The sequence below is a fragment of the Cryptomeria japonica genome, chromosome 9, assembly GCF_030272615.1.
Source record: "Cryptomeria japonica chromosome 9, Sugi_1.0, whole genome shotgun sequence".
Classification (NCBI taxonomy): Eukaryota; Viridiplantae; Streptophyta; class Pinopsida; order Cupressales; family Cupressaceae; genus Cryptomeria; species Cryptomeria japonica.
This window is the reverse complement of record NC_081413.1, coordinates 193,328,913-193,352,288: the sequence shown is the minus strand read 5'-3', so window position 1 is coordinate 193,352,288 and position 23,376 is coordinate 193,328,913. Positions and strand designations below refer to the sequence as shown.

The window sequence follows — 23,376 nt, the reverse complement described above, 5'->3', positions numbered from 1 at the left end:
TGTAACTCTCTAAAACAACAACCAATGTCTGTGTGTTGACTTAGTCTCTCCTCTAGCTACATACATAGAAGTTAATATGCACAACACAAATTCGAACAATATTACTTCTAACCAACATTTAATCAAGCATTTCCATATCATTAAAAGAGATTTATCATATCATTTATAAGGTTGTTTCATAGATGGCAAAGTTCATAGTTTTAGACACAAAGGGGCTTATATCCATCACAATTGGAATGCCTAAGTCACGAAATGACAAATCTAACATAACATAAGTCCATATAAAACAACCAAAAAGGCTACTCATCACTCTTCCTCTAGGATATCCTTAAGAGAGGAAAATTTTAGGAGAAAGATCAACATCATTACTCAAGACTACACTCTTAGGAGAGGGAGGTTTAAAAGAAGTGTTAATAATCTCTTCTTGTTCTAAAGTGTCTTTAGAGGTACGAGGATCCTAGTAATAGGGTAAATCATAGCTATGGATGAAAGAAAAACACGAGTTATCATCATATGCACAAAAGAGAATATCATGGAGATCTTGAATTAAATTTGAAATTAAATTAGCAAAGCAAGATAGCAACTCCATCTATCAAATCTAATTATGATATGAAATAACCAAATAAATATTCACTCAATGTATGCAATGAAATTATGAAAATTTAGATCTGAAAACACCAAATCAGAAATATGCAAAATGTAAGAAACATCGTGTTCACCAAAATGTAATGGTGATAAAATTAGGGCTTTACCAATTAAGATAATAAAAATACTAATATTACATTACATTAAAAATAGGGAGTAAATGTTACAAATGTGAAGTTGATGATGTGTCAATATGGTTATCATTAATGTCAACATACTGATTTTATGTTTCAGTGATTGATTTGGTGCTCCAGAAGTTGTTCTTTGGAAGTATACTCAATGATGATGGCATTTGACAGTATTTGCAGTGCTCCACATTTCTGGTTTTGTTGATGATATCTTGGATTTATGTTGTTCATGTCTTTATCTTTGTTATTTTGATTTAGTACATGATGATGCACTTGTTCTCCGAAGTCGTGGTTACAAATACGTTCATTCCAAGTTTGGTTGATCTTGAATGTTTTTTTCTTTTTTTTGGTGATTGTGGCATATGGATAACGTGTTGTTTTGATCAATGCAGTGCATTGTGGTGTGGTCCACTTCTCATTCTTTTCAACCGTGGGAATGTTTAGTGTAGACCTATTTCAAATTGTGTTTTGCCAATTTCTTTGGCCAACTTGGGAAACTTCTTATTTAAGAGATTAGTATAAATAAATGATTATTTTAGTATGAAATATATAGAAGCAAGTGGATTGAAAAAGAAAATCTATTTTCTATTGGTGAGAATTTGTGTGAGGTTATATGAAGTTGTGGTTGTGCAATATGGTAGTGTGATGTTGTTGTTTGGTCTCGAAGGTAGTGAGCCAAAGGTTTCTTCGAGCATTGTATCGTTGTGGCAAGTGTGCTTTAGTGGTGGATTCTTAATTTTTATTTCTTCTTCTTCTGGAAAGTGAGCCCTTTTCTGGCGACTTTAGTCAGGCAGTGAGCCCACTTGCAATGAGCATTCTAGCAATGATCCACCCTTTGTAAATATCACCTTAACCTATGTCACCCTGACAGGTGTTTTATACATGATAATTAACATTCTTCATGGTCTTTCCCTTCTTGGATTTTCCACATAAAATGTGGTGCTTCATGTGTATGTTTCATGTGTGTGATTTCTCATTCTTATATCTATTTATGATTAAGTAATTAGGAATTAATTTGTTGGATTTTTTTTTGTGGAATAAGTAAAAGATTTAAATTGATAATTGATTCACCCCCCTCTTAGTTGTCCAACATATTCAACAATTGGTATCAGAGCTTTGGTTCCTAGAAAGTGAGACTAACCACTCGAGGAAGATTCGATGGCACATAAATTGACTATTCCTACCTTTGAAGGAACCAACTATAGTTTTTGGAGAGTGAATATGAGAGTATATTTGATTTTTCTGAGTTACAAGACTTGGAAAGTTGTGGAGACTAAGTATGTGATGTCAACAAAGGGTCCTACTATCCCGGATGAGATTGAAGCCTATGAAGAAAATGAACAAGCAAGGTATGCTATCTTTAGTGCCCTATCTAAAACTGAATTGGTGAAGGTTGTTGCATTAGATACTTCTTATGAAGTCTGGGAAAGATTGAAAAACATCTATGAAGGAAATGATAGAGTTAAGCTAGCTAATGTGCAGATTACTAAAGACAGATATGAGGACTTGAGGATGGAAGAAGGTGAAGACGTAACAAGGTATTTTCAGAAGGTTGACAATGCACTGAATGAGATCAAAGATCTTGGTAGCACCTTGGATGATAAGGATGTGATAAAAATATCATGAGGACTTTACTCAAATCTTATAGTGAGACGATTTCAACTATTGAAGAAACTTATGATCCGTCCAAATTCACCAGAGAACAATTGTATGGCACCTTGACTACATTTGAGATGATGAAGTTTGGTAAAGACAAAGCAAGAAATGAGACAACATTTGAAGCTACAAAAGCTTTAGATGAAGATTCAAATGATGAGAGCTTGGATGAAATGGAAGCAAACTTTTAAGAAAGATGAAGAGAGGAATCAACAAGTATAAAGGTATGTTACATATTAAATATTTTAAGTGTGGAAAGATTGGTCATTATGCATCTAGATGCCCAGAGAGAGAAAAAAAATAAAAGTTTAAAGAAAACAAAGAAAATTTCAATAAGAAAGACTACTATGTTAAAGATTTTGCTGGTATTTCAGACGATGAATCAGATTATGAAGATGGCGACTGTTTATTCTTGGTAGAAAAAGATGAATCTAAACCTAAAAAACAATAAGGAGATATATAAGATTGTAGAAATTGTTGCATCGACATTTCATGTTAGAAGAGATAGAAATGAATGGTTAATTGATAGTGGATGTTCAAATCATATGACTGGTGACAAAAGTAAGTTTTTAAAACTTGAAAAGTATGATGGTGGTTCTGTTAGATTTGGAGATGATCAGAAAACATAGATTGTTGGAATAGATTTTATTACTTTTGATGAAAAATATAGCACTGGCAATGTATACTATGTGAAAGGATTACATCATAATCTCTTAAAGTGTTGGACAAATGTGTGAGAATGGTTACAATGTTGTTTTTCAGGATGGTGGTTGTGAGATCCAAAATTGTTATTGTTGTAGGACAAGGACAAGTGGAAACATGTATCAATTAGAGGTTGTTATAGGACATTGCTTGTTATCTCAGATCAATGAAACTTGGCTATGACACTGAAGGATGTGTCACATCAATTTTGACAATTTGGTGAAGATTAGTTTGACAAGAGCCATGAGAGAATTATTGAGATTGACTAAACCAGATAACAGTGTTTGCAAAGAATGTCAAGTGGGAAAACAAACAAAGGGAACATTAAGAGGAAAGGAACAATCTTCTTCCAGAATGTTATATATGGTGCACATAGACTTATGTGGTCCAACCAAAACAAGGAGTTTACAAGGTGAGAGGTATTTCATGCTCTTAATTGATGATAATTCTAGAATGACTTGTGTTGCATTTTTAAGAGAAAAATTAGAGGTATTAGAAAAGTTTAAGATATTCAAAGCTAGAGTTGAAAATGAATTTGATACAAGAATCAAATGCTTAAGATCTGACAGAGGAGAGTTTGTTTCTGAAGAATTTGACACTTTTTGTGAGAAATATGGGATTAGGAGACATCTGTCTACCCCTAGGACACCTCAGCAGAATGGTGTAGTGGAAAGAATGAACATGACTATACAAGAGGTAGCTAGAACTATGATCAAAGAAGAAAACCTACTAGAAGTTTACTAGAGAGAAGCAATACATATTGCAGTATACACTCTCAATATAATTCTATTTCAGAAGAAATATGAGAAGATTTCATATGAATTATGGTATGGAAGAATTCCATTATTGAAGTATTTCAAAGTATTTGGAAGTAAATGCTACATTCAGAGAGATGAAGGAAATCTTGCAAAGTTTGTTAGTAGAGCAGATGAAGGTATATTCCTAGGATATTGCTGCAACAAGAGATTGAATAAAATTGTTTAAAGTGCAAATGTGAAGGGTGATGAAAACATTTCCAAAGACTTTGGTATACAAGCATGATATGAATTTGATGAGTTTGCAAGCAGAGAAGAGGAAGAAAAGAGCAGAAAGAAACTCAGGTTGCTCTGACAACTGTATCTAAAACTATGAGGTATGTACAAAAGAATCACTATGAGAACCAAATTATAGGAGGTAAGAAAAGAGGTGTTATTACAAGAAGTAAAGCTATTGAAGAACAAGTTCTTCTATGTTTACTTTTTGAAGTTGAATCTAAGACAATTGAAGAAGCTTGTAGAGATCGTAATTGAATGAAAGCTATGAAGGAAGAGTTAGATCAAATCGAGAAGAATCAAACTTGGGAACTAGTCCCTAGACCGGCAGATAAGAATGTCATTGGAACAAAGTGGGTGTTCCAGAATAAGCTGGATGAAGATGGACGTGTTGTAAGAAACAAGGCAAGACTGGTATGCAAAGGTTACACTCAAGTTGAAGGCATTGATTTTGAAGAGACTTATACTCCTATTGCCAGAATGGAAGCTATTAGGATGTTTTTGGCTTTTGCAACATGTAAAGATTTCAAAGTTTATCAAATGGATGTGAAGTCAACATTTTTGAATGGGTAACTAAAAGAAGAAGTCTACATTGAGCAACTAGAAGGATTTAAGTTGTTAGATGATTTAGACATTGTCTGCAGATTAAAGAAGGCATTGTATGGGTTCAAGCAAGCACCTAGAAATTGGTATGGAAGGCTAGACAAGTACTTATTGAGTCAAGGTTTACAAAAAGAGTATGTCGACAACAATCTTTACTTTAAATTTGAATCAAATAAGATCCTAATTTATGTATATGTGGATGTCATAATATTTGGAGGAGATGATGACACATGCAAGAAGTTTGTTGGTGAAATGCAAAAGGAATTTGAAATGTCTATGATTGGTGAGTTGAATTTCTTTCTTGGATTGCAAGTGAATCAAATTAGTAAAGGTATTTTATTTCTTAGTCATAGTATGTTAGAGAGTTATTGATTTTTTTTGGATTGGAGGATTCTAAATTGGTATGTACTCCTATGACAACCAGATGCAAGTTGACTAATGATGATAAATCTCCTAAGCTTGATGCAAGAAAGTACAAATCAATGATTGGAGGACTATTATACTTGATTGCTACTAGATTGGATATCATGTATGTTGTTTGCCTTGCAGCTAGATTTCAACAAGATCCAAAAGAGTCACATGTTGTTGCAGGAAAGAGAATTTTTCAAATATCTAAAAGGTATATAAGATTTTGGATTGTGGTATCCCAAAGGATCAAATTTTACTCTGAAATCTTATCCTGATGTAGATTGGGCAGGAAGTGTTGATGACAAAAAGAGTACCAGTGGTGGAGCATTTTTCTTTGGGTCTCGGTTAGTTGCATGGTTAAGTAAAAAGAAAGACTCCGCGTATTTATCAATCACATAAGCTAAATACATTGCAGCTGCGTTATGTTGCACTAAGATAATTATATCTAAGAATTCAATACTGCATTTCAGAACAAAACATATCTCTATTCGGTATCACTTCTTAAGGGAGAAGGTGTTGGATAATTAAGTAAAACTTGAGTATGTTCCTACAAAAGATTCGGTTGCAAATATCTTTACAAAGGCTTTGTGGAAAGATAGTTTTGAGTATCTTCAAAAGAAGTTGGTGGTATTACCCCTTCCTAGTTTGAACTAGTGCATTTAGCAGTGCATTAGTTTAGGGAACTTCATATATATATTTCAATTTGGACTAATGATTAGGGCTTCCTCTTAAGGGGAGCTATGTGGAATCTGAAGATGGTTGAGTTGTTTCCCACCTTTTTCTTTGATGTCAAAGGGGGAGAGATTGGAGAGATTGGAGATGTTTGGGGGAGAGATGAGTTATGATTCTGAATTTGTGTTTGTCATTGATGAATTTGTTTCCATCAATGACAAAGGGGGAGATTGTTGCAAATGTGAAGTTGATGATGTGTCAGTATGGTTGTCATTGATGTCAACATATCGATTCTGCGTTTCAATAATTAATTTGGTGCTTTGGAAGTTATGCTATGAAAGTATACTCAATGATGATGATGTTTGATAGTATTTGTCATGCTCCACATTTCCCTACATTTCTGGTTTTGTTGATGATATCTTGGATTTATGTTGTTCATGTCTTTATCTTTGTTATTTTGATTTGGGATGTGATGATGTGTTATGGAGTTGTGGTTTACAGATATGTTCATTCCAAGTCTAGTTGAACTTGAATGGTTTTGCTTTTTCTCTGGTGTTTGTGGCATATGGATAACGTGTTGTTTTGATCGATGTAGTGCATTGTGGTGTGGTCCACTTCTCATTCCTTTCCACCATGGGAATGCTTAGTGTAGACCTATTTCAAATTGTGTTCCAAAAATTTCTTTGGTCGACTTGGGAAACTTCTTATTCAAGAGATTAGTATAAATAAAGGATGGTTGTAATGTGAAATATATAGAATCAAGTGGATTGAAAAAGAATATCTATTTTCTGTTGGTGCAAATTTGTGCGAGGTTATGTAAAGTTGTGGTTATGTAGTGTGGTAGTGTGTTGCTGTTGTTTGCTACCAGAGGCAGCGAGCCAAATGTTTCTTTTGACATTGTAGCGTTGTGGCAGTTGTGCTTCAATGGTGGATTCTTTCTTTTTCTTTCTTCTTCTTGTGGGCAGTGAGCCCTTTTCTAGTAGTCTTAGCTGCGTAGTGAGCTCACCTACAATGAGCATTTTGGCAACGAGCCACCCTTTGTAAAAATCACCTTAATCGGTGTTACCCTAATAGGTGTTTTATACTTGAGAATTAACATTCTCCATGTTTTTTCCCTTCTTGGTTTTCCACAGAAAATCTAGTGTTTCATGTGTGTGCTCTCTCATGCTTATATCTATTTATGGTTAAGTAATTAGGAATTAGTTTACTAGATCTATTTCTATGGAATAAGTAAAAGATTTTAATTGGCAAATGATTCAACCCCCCTCTCATTTGTTTGAGATATTCAACAGTAAATTCAATAGATCTATCCATAATTCATTTAGGAAAAGGGCTAAAACACTAATTAAATTTACCAATTGTTGTGTCCCCCTTTTAGTTGAGATTGGATGTAAATTATGAAGTTTAGGGTAAATAAATGAATAATTGGGACAAATTTTAGTAATAAAATAATTCTATAGATGTCAAATAGAGCTCCATACAAGGATCTGAGTAGAAGGAGAAGATTAGAACCTGCTGCTAAAAGTTCAAGCTGAATTGTTGAGGCAGTAGTGCTAGGTCACCTTGGTCTTATAACTCTGAAACATGCAAGTGTGAGCTTTTCTAGATTAGGGAGATACATTGGATTCACTATTAGAATCTCGGGCAGAATTTTTAGGACTGTGGTGTTGGATTGCCCTGGTCCTCTGCTTTTCACTTTGGTAAAATATGAGCCTATTCATCGTCATCAACTTCATAAAAATCTTCAATCATAACCCCTGAATTAGTTTCCTACACATAGAATGTGAGGAAAAGGGTTATGGATAGGGGTTTGCCTTGGGTCAAAACCCAATTTAAGAATTAACCTTGAATTGAATAATATAAATACTAAAGTAAATACAGTAAGATATACCTTAGAATTGTAATGGTTGATGAGAAGATTGATGATGCAATGCTCTTTAGATATAATCACAAATGTTGGATGTAATAGCATGACAAACACATGAACAGAAAGACCTAATCAAACACACATGCTTGCATGAATATTTATGTGACTTTGCTCCATGATGCTTGAAGGATGAAATGTTACCTTGAATTCTTGATGATGAACACATGAATGATGGGGTATGATAGTTATAGAGTCTTAGCTCTAAAATGAATTGATAGGATGTCCTTATATAGGGTTTCTTAGGTAAATTTCCAATTAGACTAACCTCCAATGGTCACATTGAAGCATGGGGACAAAAATCCATTGAGGAAGGGTGGAGCCCACCTAAATTTGAATATGGTCCTTTTTAAGGGGGACCAAGGGACCACCACAATTTGGTACTTCAAAAATAGGACCAACAAATCAACAACTAGGGGAAGACAGTTGCGGGATGGGGTCCACTTAGTAGTACAAATAAGTGACATCATATTTGGAGTAAGAAGGAGCCAAAACATGCCTAGGGGAATGAAAATAAGACAAACTAAACTAGGAGCACAAATATGAAGTGTGAATTGTATTGGTTACAATTTATGACACTACAATAATTAATTCCTTATTTTATGTGGGGATGAAACTATATACATATTCTCGAATGTGTTGTTGATCACCTTCGAAACCTCCTATGATCAAAACTCATTTAAGAGCTTGTACATCTTGGTCAATAAGGGTGTTTTTTTTATAAATTCCTTTGTTAGGTCAAATGTGACAATTCAAACCTATATATACGTCCACACATTTCCTATGAAACTACAAACTTTCATTTAGCACTTTGTGATTATCATCCTTGGTCTAGAAATTTATTTACAAGAACCCTAAAGCAAGAAGATTGACGAATGGTTAGTGATAGTCTAACTAGTGTTCATCCATCCAATTAATAATCTAGTCTAGAGTAGGCCAAATACCAATTAACTTTGCAATGATCACCTTCTATTTTAACTCTTCTACCAGTGAACTTAGAAGATTATCTCTGAATATGAATGGTTGGATTATATGAGTTGATGTCTTAAAAAAATTAAAGATTGAGATCTTCTTCCAATGAAGCATTCCAAGGCTTCTAGTGGAAAGAGAGGTCCCCAAATACTCCACTAGTAAATATCCAACCTTGAAATGAAGAATATTTATAATCTTGCATTGGATCTGATTTTAGATTTCTTCTAAGTAATCACTTGACCCAAATCAACTAAGTATATATTAAAGCCCTAAAATTAATAAATTCTTCAACTCTAGCCAACCTCATCAAGATAGTATCATCAACAAATTGAAAGTGAGATTGGGGAATAAAATTATCAACCCAAGACCAACCACAAATAGATCCTTTGAATTGAAATCCCTTAAGAAACCTACCTAGATCCTCAACCATTAAGATACATAGATAAGGAGACAATGGATCTGGTTGTCTAAGGCCTCTAAAAGAAAAGAAAAGAAAAGAGAGGAAGGTATCTTATTGATTAACATTGCAAAGGAAGTGAATTCACACAACTCATAACCCATCCAATCCAATCTGTAGAAAAACCAAAATCTTGAAGAATACTTTGAGGAAAAGACCAATTAATCTTGTCATAAGCCTTTGCCATATCTAATTAATTGAACATGGTTTTTTACTTTGAATTAGACATAAAGTGAATATATTAAATTGTTACCACAATACCATTCACCTTACAAATCCACCTTATTCATGGGAAATAAGCATGTTGAAGATCTTCTTCAAACATTACACAATAATCTTGGCAATGGTTTTATAAGTGACATTGCAAAGAGTAACTGGACAATATGAATCCAAAGAGATAGAATCTTTTTCATTTTAGGAATCAAAGCAAGAAAGGTGGTATTAATTTCCTTTAGCATATGCTTATTAACCTGGGATTCTCAAATCACCTCAAGTAGATCAAAACTTAAATTTCCCCAAATTATTGAAGAATTCAATAAGAAAACTATCCGACCTAGATGAATTACCTTTCTTCATTTGAAAGAAAACCAACTTAAGACCCCCCATCAAAATAGGAATTAAAAGAGGCTTTTTCATATCATTAGAGATCAAATGAGGAATACACTCTAGAACAAGTCTCTCATTATTCACATCTGGTGGTCCTTACTCATTAAATTAAAAGAGAAGTGTCTAAAAACTTCACTAGAAATATCTTGAAATGAAGAGAGTGTTAGACTTGTGTGAATATTGTTGTCATTGATGTCAAACCAGTTATCCAGTTTGGTTCAGATGGTATATGCAGTTCACTGATGTCAAACCAGTTATCCGGTTTGGTTTGAATGTTGTATACAGTTGGTATGAGAAATTTTGCTATGAGAAGGTGATGCACATTTTGGTATAGCTATGGGATGTGATGCAATGAGATATACTTGATCTAATGGAGTTATTTCTAGAAGTTCCCTGTCAGTTATGTGTTCCAAAATTCTGAGTTGTGCCTACATTGGTCCTAGGATCAGCTACGTGTTCTGGTATCAATTATTTTGGTCATGCCAGTTGTATCTCTTCAAGTTTCATATTATGGTATTCTTGGTATGCATGGAATTTGTATCTTTAGAGTTTGGAGATGTTGTGCTTGAGTTTTGTGATTTTGGGTCAGTCTCTATGGGCCTGGATGACCCTGTCCCATTTCGGTAATCATGGTATATGCATCGACAAATGAATTATGAAAAAGGAAGTGTGTAAATATCTTGTAGAGCTGATGTGGTTGACATGTTTATGTTTAAAGCTTTATTAAATAATGTGTTGAACTAGGTTGACACATTATCTTCGTGTATGAGCCCTCTAGTACGTGTGTGTGTGTGTGTGTGTGTGTGTGTGTGTGTGTGTGTGTGTGTGTGTGTGTGTGTGTGTGTGTGTGTGTGCGTGTGTGTGTGTGTGTGATGTATATGTGTGCATGAAATACGTATGTGTGTGTGTGTGAGTGAGTGGCAGTGAAGATAGCAGAGAAGCAGAGTGTGAAGTGTGAGTTGCAAACAACGAAGGCAATTAGTATAGAATCAGAGTGCAGATAGTATTACAGTGTTGCAATAGTCCTTTACCGGACCTGCTGCAAGTGCTTAAGGATAGTTGTACAAAGATCTTTCACCAGATCTGCTATAAGGTTTGAGAATTATGATCTAAGCTTAATCTTGGAACTGATCTCATGCATTTGGAGATGCAATCCTTTTCAGTTCAATCATACCTATTGTAGTGAGCCATTTTGTATTTAGGCAATGAGCCAACCGATAGTAAGCCACCTCTTTTGTAAAACACTATATAACTAGTTATATTCTCTTGAGAGCTAACACTCTCTATATTTTTTCCCATTTGGGTTTTCCATGTATAAAATTTGGTGTTCCTTTTGTGGCTGTGTTTTTCATATTTATTCTGCATTTGTTGTTTCATGTGTGTCAAGCATAATTGAAGAGTTTGATTTTATTAGAAGAAGGTTTAAGTTTGGTAAAAGTTTTAAGATATGTGAGAACACTGATTCACCCTCCCTCTCAGTATTCTGATCCCTTCAACCAATCCACAATTGGTATCAGAGCTTTGGTTCCTTGCTTGAAAGCTTAACTACTTGAGGGAGATCCGTGTTGGTTGCATCATGGCACCTATGTGCATGACTAGAGAATTTTAGTTGGATGAAGAATTACATACAACTCTTGAAGATTTGGAAAGTGTTGAATCAAAGAATGAGGAATTGAAAGAGAATGTGAAGGTAGCAAATGGATGTGTGCAAAAGATGAGAGAACAAATTTAAAAATTCAAACTGAGGCATAAGGAGGTTAATAATCAGTTGAAGCAGGTGAATGAGACTATTAAAGATCTGATGCAGAAGATTGAGGAGAAAGACAAGATAGAGCAATCTCTGAAAGAATCAATAAAGCCGAAATATGAAGAATGTGGAAAGCTAGAGCAAGACGCTGAAGACAAAAAATAAGGTCCTTGACAGTAGCAAGCTTTTGGAAGATTTGATCAGCATGTAGAGAGCTCATTCAAACAAGACCGGACTTGGATCTCAACCTGGTAGGTGTTCAGATCAGAATGATAAAGACAAAAATAAATAAGTTAAAGTTGAAGTTGAGAAGAAATCAGAAGAGGTAGGAAAGGGCTAGAATCATAATACTAATGCACGAAGACCACATGCTTGTCAACCTAATGCACAAAGGTACCATATTTTAATGGTTATTGTGTTCAATGCAATAAATTTGGACAGAAGGCTGCAAATTGTAGAAGCATTCAATGTTATAGTTGCAAGAGGTTTGGTCATAAAGCAAATCACTGTAGAAACCATATTGTGAGTTAGAATCATAATTCAATTGAAGAAAACAAGATGAATTATAACTTTCATGGATATTGTTATACTTTCAATGGCTATGGTCATAAAGCTAATCAATGCAGATATAGATCTCATCCGGTAAACTCTACAAGGAAGGTCATCAGTTGTTTCAAGTGCAAGTAATCCATACATTATGCTAATCAATGTGGAAAAGGAAATGTGGAGAAATACACTAAGAAGAGTGTGATGAATAATGATGAATCAAAGAAGGAAAATTTGGTTTGGAGAAAGAAGGAAGAAAACAAAGGAAGCGAGCTCGATATACTGGAATCCAGTGCAGGCACCTTTTCCTCTGATAACTAAGTATATTGCTTTGGCTCAGGGGGGGTTCTCTTTAAAAGGATAAATATTTCACTCTCCCCTGTCTGAGTGGATCATGTCGTTGATTTGGCAAGACTATTTTTAGAGGCTATTCGGTAATCTCATAACTTTTGCTGACACCATTGAGAAGATATTTCTTGGTGGCAAAACCCTAAAAGGAGATTTTGGCAAGATAAGTATCAGCTTTTTGAATTCATTCTTTCATTCCCAATCATTTGTGCTTAAGAATATTGTGAACAATAGAGGAGAAGAAAAGCAAGAGGGAAGAGCACACAATCATGGAAGGCAAGATAATCGTCGAAGAATCTAGCAGCGAGTTTCAGGTTTTGGACAAGGTGTTCCTAGATTAATTCAACCCAGAGAAAATTAGAAATGCTGAAGCTGGTCTAAGTGATGTTGAGTTGTAGAGAATTAAGAAATTGGAGAGAAAAGATCTAAACCTGTGGACAAAATTCCCTTGGTTTGATAATGCAGAGGTTATCGGAGTGATCCTTAGCCATGTGTGGGATGACAACATCATGTTGGATAAACCCGATGTTGTCATCTCGCACACGCTTAAAAAGTCAATTAAGACCAAAGAAGTGGAAACCCTAACCGACGTAAAGGGTGATTAGCGGGCATTGATCATTGGTAAGATTATCAACCATGTGGCGAGGTATGTTGCCTATAACATTTCCTATAAGATCTATTTCAGGAATAGAGAAGGTGTCACTTCGATAATTGTAGTGTATATGGCACATATGCTTGTAGTAGAAAATAAATCATTCACTTGTGTGAATTGTTGAGAGAATTGTTTCTGAAAAATGTTAAAATATCAAAAGAGAAGAATTATCCCTTCCAGTTTGGTTCATTTCTTGTGTGCTTGGTCATGTACATTGTCTAGGATTCCTTCAGGCAAAAGAGAAAGTTATATGGGAATTGGGTGTCCTAGTAGCAAGGCAGATATTCAGATATTTGAACAGTTTGAATAGTAAAGAGGAATCTTGTAATGCATATTTTAAATATTTTGTGAACATATGGAGTGTTGGCCTGGTATCCTCTGTTTTCGGTTCTAGAGGTTCTTCCTCTGGAAAGAGAAAAAGAAGACAATATTTTTCTGTTAGTGTTTAAGAGTCAAAGAAAAGAAAGAAGGATCTAAAAGAGGAAGATATTGTTGTGATTGAGGATCTGGAGTCTCTTGTAGCTAAAGGAGATTCGACGGTTGCAGAGTAGGAAGCTAGAGAATCAGATGATGAATTGAATTTGCCAAAGTTAGTTGGTAGCATGAATGGAATCAAGAAAATTGGCAAGATGTGGTTGACTTCAGTTGAGTTAGATAGAATTGAAGGTGTTTTGTTGAATCACTTGGTTCGAAATAGCATGAGCATTGAGGATATCAATAATTTTCTTTTGAAATCTCTAAATGAAGCTCTTAAGGAGAAATTATCTGAGCAATCTAATGAGGTTGTAATATCTGATGAAAAAGAAATTGATGTGCAAAATCTGTTGAATGAGTGTGTTGATGCACAAAAAGCTTTATCAGTGTCCATTGAGGAATTGAGAGATTGTATCCAGAATTCCAACAGTCTATAGGTACTGTATCCTTGGTTGGTAGCAACAGTGAAGCACAAAGCCAAAATTGATGCCATTGAAGATGAATTGAGTGATTTAGGCAAATCTTTTGATTTTTTGGAAGATAAGGATGGTGAGCAAAGGAAAAGAATAAACTCTCTTTAGGTTGAACTCTTATTCTTGCAAAGATAGAGAGAAAACTTTATAAGTATGTTTTGGAAGGTGAAAGAGATCATTGAAGCAAAGTTGGAGCACTTTTTAACATTGCTTGGTAGTGCAGTTGAGTATGAGTAGAACCCATTTGCTCCAGATAGTTTCTCCCATACCGTTGATCTGTTAGTGGAATGCAAAAGTCTTTCAGTTAGCATTAAATTGGCCATAAATTCTTGGGAAGTTCTTCTTCCGGATCTGAAGGAGAAATACAAGATTATCTTTCTGAAGAAGAGCAGCTGAAGGATCTATCTGGTTTAGTATTCAATTTTTAAATTGTTTGTAGTTGTGTATATACTCTGCTTTTCTTTCTTTTATTTTTCATCAAAGGCATCCTTTGTCCTTGATGTCAAAGGGGGAGAAAGGATTGAGGTTTTTGGAGATGTACGAGTTAGGGGGAGTTGAGTTATATGTAGATATGTTTTGGATATGTTTTACCATCAATGATAAAGGGGGAAATTGTTAGACTTGTGTGAATATTGTTGTCATTGATGTCAAACCAGTTATTCGGTTTGGTTTGGATGGTATATGCAGTTATATCGAACCAGTTATCTAGTTTGGCCTGAATGTTGTATATAGTTTATATGAGCAGTTTTGCTATGAGCAGATGATGCACGTTTTGGTATAGCTATGGGATGTGATGCAACGAGATATAGTTAATTTAATGGAGTGATTTTTGGAAGTTCCTTGTTAGTTATTTGTTCTAGAATTTTGAGTTGTGCCTACATTGGTCCCAATATCGGCTATTTTGGTCATGTCAGTTGTATCTCTTCAATATTCATGTTGTGGTATTCCTAGTATGCATGGAATTTGTATCTTTGGAGTTTGGAGATGTTGTGCTTGAGTTTTGTGATAATGGGTTAGTCTCTATGGGTCTAGATGACCTTGTCCCAATCCGATAATCATGGTATATGCATTGACAAATGAATTATGAAAAAGGAAGTGTGTAAAGATCTTGTGGAGGCCACCGTGGTTGTCATGTTTATGTCAAGCTTTATTGGATAATATGTTGAGCTAGGATGACACATTATCCCGGTGTATGAGTCCTCCCGTATATATATATATATATATATATATATATATATATATATATATATATATATATATATATATATATATATATATATATATATACGTATATATATATATATATATATATATATATATATATATATATATATATATATATATATATATATATATATATATATATATATATCTGTGTGTGTGTGTGTGTGTGTGTGTGTGTGTGTGTGTGTGTGTGTGTGTAGCAGCGAAGATAACAGAGAAGCAGAGTGTGAAGTGTGAGTTGCAGACAACGAAGGCAGTTGGTACAAAATCGAAGTGCAGATAGTATTGTAGTGTTGCAGTAGTCCTTTACCAGACATGTTGCAAGTGCTTAAGGATAGTTGTACATAGATCTTTCATCGGATCTGTTGTAAGGTTTGAGAATTAGGATTTGAGCTTAATATTGGAATTGATCTCATGCATTTGGAGATGCAATCCTTTTTAGTTCAATCATACTTGTTGCAGTGAGCATTCTGACAATGAGCCGTTTTCGTATTTAGGCAGTGAGCTAGCCGACAATGAACCACCTCTTTTGTAAAACACTGTATAACTAGTTATATTCTCTTGAGAGGTAACACTCTCTGTGTTTTTTCCCATTTGGGTTTTCCACGTATAAAATCCAGTGTTCCTTTTGTGGTTGTATTTTTCATGTTTATTCTGCATTTGCTATTTCATGTGTGTCAAGCATAATTGAAGAGTTTGATTTTATCAGAAGAAGGTTTAAGTTTGGTAAAAGTTTTAAAATATGTGGGAATACATATTCACCCCCCCTCCTCTTAGTATTCTGGTCCCTTCAACCAATCCAATTGAGAGAACTTCCCCTTCTCTAGAGGTGAGGGAGACTATATCATTATCATTTCTACACTCTTATTTGAGTTGCAAAAAAAGTATTTTCATCTCCTTGCGACTAGCCAATCTGAGATTTCTGTTTCCAAAAGGTCTCCTCTTGAAGGTATTTTTACTATTGGATTTAGAAGATTATTTAGAATAAAGATGGTAGGAATATCTAAGTTGATGTCCATATTAACATTGAACATTGAGATCCTATATACCTCAAAAGTCTCATTGCATATTGCCACCTTTTTTGGCTCTTCTGTGATCTTACCCAAGTCTTCACTATTTTATTCATTGAGTTCCTACCTGTTGACATTAGCCTTTATCTTTGAAACCTCACCACCTTGATTACCAATTTCTCCTTTTGCTTTCCTTTCCATATGTGTATGTTTTTATTTTACTTCTATACTCCTTTCTCACACCATGTTGTTTTATTTTACTCTATTTTATTATTTTTTGACTTTTCAAAAAAATAAATAAAGAAGAGATTTGATTTATTTTAGAATTCAATTTGTTTTAATTTAAAATTTAAAAACAAATCATTTTTAGTAAATTATATATATTAAATTTTAAAATTTAGAAATAACAATGGTGAAAATTTGATTTTTCTTTTTAAAGTTTATTAACAATAATTAGTTATAAGTGGTATATTCTTATAAAAAATTGACTAATGGTATTATACACCTTGATCTCTTTTTATTATTGATTTTCAAATACTTGATCCTGATCCTTGAACATGTTATTCATTGTCCCGATCAAATTCATGATGTAATTTATAAGTCTTATGTCTTATATGTCAAAGTGTTATTAGGTTGACACTTGTCTACAAAAACATTGAATTATGTAATTAACCTTGAGAATCATTGTATCATAGATTATTTGTATATGTTTCTTCAAATTATTTATCTACAATTGAAAGTTTGAAAATATAAACTATAACTTAACACCATTATTATGCTATTTCAATGCATTGTCATTATTTTTTTCCATTGCAAAGCAAATATTATCATTACAATACTTCAAAATAGAATAACTTGTCTCTTTATATATTCATGTATATGTCTTGTTAGTTTAAATAGATATTAAAATTTAATGATCATATAAGTAAATAGAATAATTCAAAGTTAAAATAAAACTTTAATTAATTATAAATGTTCTAATATAAATATCTTAAAAATGCATCTTTTAAATAAATTTATTGAATATGTCTATACTAATTATCTCTTCAATCATATAATTTAACAATTTGAAAGATTGTTAATATCCCCATTCTTAAACAAAGGTACATTTATGCTCATCAAAAGTCTTCATGCACTTTGAAAGTTTAACAAAGCTAAGCAAGATGTAGATTTGGAGGAGGGGAGTCATTATTATGTGAGCTAGTTTGTCTCGTGTGTCAAGGTCATCTACTTGTTGAACTGAGCCCAAACATGCTATAGAGGTTTGAACTTTGATGGATAGTTTTTATCATATAGCTATTGTGTTCAACCAATTGAACCACAACCTTTTGAGAGCATTTCAAATTTGAACATCTCAACCTTTGATAGATTAGCTATTGTATTCAACTAATCGAGCCACAACTTTTTGAGAGCATTTCAAATTTGAACATCTCAACCTTTGTTAGATTAGCTATTGTGTTCAACTAATTGAGCCACAACCTTTTGAAACCATTTCAACTACATTTGTACAAAAATTGTATTCTTTTATTTATTTATTGAAGTAATGCAAAAGAATTACAAAAAAGAAGACAATTAGAAGACTCAAGAAAATATCATAACAACCCTTATTAATCAGCCAATAACACTAAATTGCAGTCAATTTATAAGACACACAGCCCTTACAACAGCCTAAATGCAGCAAAAAAATAAGACACTCAAAAATTATATTCTTATATAAAATTTTTAAACAAAGTTTTACCTCCTCCACTAACATTTTCTTGCCTACCCATCCATCATCCATTACAACTTCAAACCACATTAAAAATACTCAACTATTTCTCATATTAAATTTTTGAACGATGTTTTACCTCCTCCACCACTAACATTTTCTTGACTTCCCACCCATCACCCATTACAACTCCAAACCAGATTAAAAACCCTCAAACTTCTTATATTAAATTTTTGGACTCTTACCACTGTAACATTTTCTTGCCTTCCCATCCAGTACCCATTGCAAACTCCAAGCCACATTTAAAACAGTCAACAATTTCTGTTAGATGGTCTATTTTTCTCATTAATCACCACAATCGGATTCATAGTCAAAGTCTATAAGTCTGCGCAAGAAAAAATCTCCTTATCAACCCAAATTCCATCTTCCATATTTGCGGACGATGTTGTACAAGCAACGCGTTGAAGAGGAGCAGGAGCAGCAACAATGAAGGGAGTTTCATTATCTCGGCCATTGACTACAATTCAGGCCTCTTCCGCCCTCTGTCAAAAGCCGCTTGGCCATGCGGATACTTTTCTATCCTGTAGGCCTCTTGGCACCAATTCCGGATTCATTGGCAGAAGAATTTTTTCATCCCATTTAAAATCGAATCCAATTGGGCATGTGGGTGTTGGATATCAACACGCGAAAAAGAGCACGGTAGTTACTAAAGCCTCTGCGACAGCTACTAAAGAAGCAGACATTCTTGCCCCCATCACCATCTTCACTGCCAGTGGGCAGCCTGTAGACCTCAAAGACCTCTGGGATCAAAATAATGTAAGTTAATTTATTATTTATTTTTTTGGCTAATTGGTATTGGCTACTACAATTTAGTGACAATAGTTTTCAAGAAGTTTTATCTACTACATGTAGCCACCAATTACTTTCAGTGGTATTGTGGGGCAGACATTAGAGGCATTAAAAAGCTCCATATCAGAGTAAAATCAGATACAACTTCTGATACCACGATGATACTTAGCAAGTACCTACTTTGAGAAATGGGTTAGAATCAATTGAATTTCAATTTGGTCAATTTGGCTCTGACATATCAAAATTGTGAGAAAGCAGGTTTCACTGCCCATCTATGCATGTTTAACATGTCCATGCGGTTGTGATAATGCAGACCACCCAAGAGGAGGCGAGGTGCAATAACCAAGTGAATTTGATAGAATAGTCACCCCTAGTGGCAAGTCCCAAATGCATTTTGATAGAATAGATATACACAGTGGGCGGTTCCAAGTGAGTTTTGATAGGATAGATACGTCTAATGCCGAGTACCAAGCGAATTTCAACGGCATAGGTGTCCTTACCCTTGGATGTGGCTTGTAAGCCGATTGATATTCTTAGATTTTTGGCAGAGATAAATATGATCTTTATTAATTTTAAAGATGTTATAGATTGAATATTAATTGGGTTACCCTGAGTTCATATGTGAATGGAAACTAGGCCTCAGAACCCAGGTTTATCATTAGCCTTTTGGGTTGCATGTGTACAATTTTTCATCTAGTAAGATAACAGTGAGTGGCAGGACAGTCCAACTATTAGTTACATTATATGTTATTGCAGCACTGCTCCACATACGGTTTTTTTGACATGTGATGAAACTTCGACGTGTAACATATTGCTTTTATGAATACCAGTACCAACGACCTTCAGGTTGGTTTCTGTTGAAAATATTATACAGATAGAAAGCAACAACAAGCAAATAGAATCTGAGAAGAAAGTGGTAGGTTAAGCATTTGTTTACATCGAATGCTATCCAGCATGACAGTGGTTCTGATATAATATATAGGTAACCAAAATGAAAATTATCAATCAGCATAATGCAAATTGATTTTCGCATTTGAAATATAGTATATACTTTGCCCACGTCAAAGGAAACAAGCTTTACCATTAAGCAGCCGGAGAAAAAGGGTAATAAAAACCTGAATGCTGTTTTTGACGAACAGAATTCGATTTCTTGGTTATACATTCAATTAATAAGATTTGTGCTTGTTATCGCAGCTAAACAGGCTTTTCTCATATTAAGTTAGGCAGAAGCCTTCTTGGTTTGGATTTGTGAATTGAAGGGCAACAGTGTTCATATTTGCATTGAATGTCACTTGATGGTCATCTTAGGGCCTTATCCCATTCAGAAGGTTGTAGGGTTGGAGCTTAGGCGTAGTTTTGAAAGGATTTATGTTCACACACAGTTAAACAAGGGTAAGACAGTTACAAAATGAGTTTTACCCATAGAAACTGAAAGTGATCCAAAACTGTACATGACACTAGGATCTTTGTTTTGATTGGGGGGGGTGGGGACTAACTTTAGCAGCTAGAGTTTAAATGAAAGGGCTCTGAGTCTAGTTTTATTTGCTTCAAGTTTGGTTTGATTCCATAAAGAAATAAGCAAGATATAAGTGTTTTTCTGCAAACCGCTTGAAAACCCTAGGTGATAAGGGTTTGTGAACAAAATGTGACAAAATTTCCATTCCACCGTATGAGAATTTGGCCAAACTCGGTGGAATGGAAGGTTTTGATTGCGTTTTAATGTTTTTGTTCAGTTTTGTAGCAGAGGATGGAGTTGGAGGGGGTTTTGTTCAAACCCTAGTCTAACATCTCTATGTGTTAGACTAGACAAGTAGGCGTATGGTGTGAACAGCAAAGGAGAGAGAGATTCCAAGGGAATTAATGGTGGATTGTGAACCTTTATGGTGTGCCAAGTACCTACAAGTGGATAAGAGAAATTTGGAAACTAGTTTGTTGGTGGTTGCTTTGTAAAAGTGGGCTAATTGAGTCCCAGTGCAGCGAGAAAAACTCAATTTTGATTGACATGTTCCAAAGGACAACATAGCTGCTTTGAGATATTATTTAGATCTCCCAAAAGGGTGTCTGAAACTGTTCTCTGTTTTTGAAGGAAGGGCTGGAGTAAGAAGATCTTTTCACCAGTCCTAAAATGGAGGGCTACTAGATTCTAGGAGTGATATAGGGTGTAGACCTTGAAGGGTGCCATCAAACCATTTGGGTGACAAAGTTGGGCTGAACACATCATATCCATATGAGGACAGCCTTTGGTAAGGCTGTAGAACAGTTGGGAAGCCATTTGTTAGATGCTGCCCTTAGGAAGCCTAATTCTACAGACACCGTGGTTGTATCTTTCCATAGAGGATCAGACCTTAGTCAAGGTTGAGGGTGTCTTGGTTGTTTAAGGTGTGAGAGGAGCCTGAGTTAGGAGTATTCATCATTGCCTAACGTAATTCCCAAGGTTGAATAGGTGAGTTGGGAGAAAGATCTCCCTTAACAACAAAGAGGTGACACTACAAGTGGTGATTGAGATTGGTTTGGAACCATACTCCACCTTTGTTGCATTACATGGTGAATAAATATTGATGAAGACTTGAATATTGCTGATTTATCCTTGATTTTGCAGATCTGGAATTTCACATAAGGCAGATGTTTCACATCATAAGGATATCTCCAATTTGCATAATTGATCCATATCACAAATGAGGAAAATCACATGCTCATATATGAAATCCTAAATTTAAATTGATAAAAGTCCGACTTAATTATTTTTTTCGCATTGAAGATAGTTTTGGAAATGGCAAGATTGATTCTTTAACCTCCCAAAATTTTGGCCAAAAAACATTGGTCAATGATGCTAGACAGCATTGACTCGACAAAATAGGCCCAAAATTTTAGGGTTGTGAGATAATAGGATACAAATTTCAGAACTATAATTTATATAAAAGTTATGATATTCAAGCAGGGGAAAAGTTGTTTTGAAATTTGAAATAGGATAGGACTTATAATGAATTAAGATAATAAAAGATAAAGTGCACACCTAAAATTAATGGCCCAAATAAGAGTGTGATGAGGTTTAAATTAAGAAAGGACTCATGTTCTTGAGTTAATCATTAATTAAATGCTCTAGAGGGTCCTATAATGCATAAAAGAGTGAGGCACACTAAAATGAGTGCTAGGAGAGTGTGAAATTGGACTCCCTAATCAATGAAATGGGAAATGTGTGGTCTATTAATGAATAGAAATGAATTACATATAGGCATTTACATTACGATTTTTCTAAATGAAACAATCGATAACAGAAAAATGCTAAGTTACCGGGTTTCTTGCCTGGACCCCTCGGGTCTCGGTCCGGTTCCCCTCGGGTCTTGGTCCTAGGCTGGTTCTTCTTGGGTCCAAATACGAGTGCGATTGACACTTTAACCTCCCAAAATTTTGGCTAAAAAGCGTTGGTCAATGATGCTAGACAGCATTGACTCGACAAAATAGGCCCAAAATTTTAGGGTTGTGAGATAATAGGATACAAATTTCAGAACTATAATTTATATAAAAGTTATGATATTCAAGCGGGGGAAAAGTTGTTTTGAAATTTGAAATAGGATAGGACTTATAATGAATTAAGTGTCCCATAATGCTGTTCTGAAATTTGCCATAAAGAAATAAGCAAGATATAAGTGTTTTTCTGCAAACAGCTTGAAAACCCTAGGTGATAAGGGTTTGTGAACAAAATGTGACAAAATCTCCATTCCACCGTATGAGAATTTGGCCAAACTCGGTAGAATGGAAGGTTTTGATTGTGTTTTAATGTTATTGTTCAGTTTTGTAGCAGAGGATGGAGTTGGAGGGGGTTTTGTTCAAACTTTAGTCTAACATCTCTATGTGTTAGACTAGACAAGTAGGTGTATGGTGTGAAAAGCAAAGGAGAGAGAGATTCCAATGGAATTAATGGTGGATTGTGAACCTTTATGGTGTGCCAAGTACCTACAAGTGGATAAGAGAAATTTGGGAACTAGTTTGTTGGTGGTTGCTTTGTAAAAGTGGGCTAATAGAGTCATAGTGCAGCGAGAAAAACTCAATTTTGATTGACATGTTCCAAAGGACAACATAAATGCTTTGAGATATTATTTAGAACTCCCAAAGGGTGTATGAAACTGTTCTTTGTTTTTGGAGGAAGGGCTGGAGTAAGAAGATCTTTTCACCAGTCCTAAAATGGAGGGCTACTAGATTCTAGGAGTGATATAGGGTGTAGACCTTGAAGGGTGCCATCGAACCATTTGGGTGACAAAGTTGGGCTGAACACATCATATCCACATGAGGTAAGCCTTTGGTAAGGCTGTAGAACATATATTTCCTCAAGAACGTGAGTCCTTTCTTAATTTAAACCTCATCACACTCTTATTTGGACCCAGGAAGAACCGGCCTAGGACCAAGACCCCCGCTTGAATATAATTCATTCCACGTCAAAGGAAACAAGCTTTAGCATCTAGAGTTTAAATGAAAGGGTTCTGAAAGGGCTATATGTAATTATAGGACCAAGACCTATAATGAATTTTGGGACACTTAATTAC

The 23,376-nt window shown here is 34.8% G+C and overlaps 1 protein-coding gene across 1 annotated transcript in view; it reads left to right on the top strand.

The window, feature by feature from the left end:
* Window positions 1–18,154: 18,154 nt before the first annotated feature.
* LOC131052388 (thioredoxin-like protein AAED1, chloroplastic) overlaps window positions 18,155–23,376 on the top strand; it is a 145,022-nt gene continuing 139,800 nt past the window's right edge. Inside the window, exon 1 of the mRNA XM_057987031.2 lies at window positions 18,155–18,802. Coding sequence (XP_057843014.2) covers window positions 18,473–18,802 — 330 coding nt within the window. The 5' untranslated portion in view covers window positions 18,155–18,472. The remainder of the gene's footprint in view (window positions 18,803–23,376) is intronic.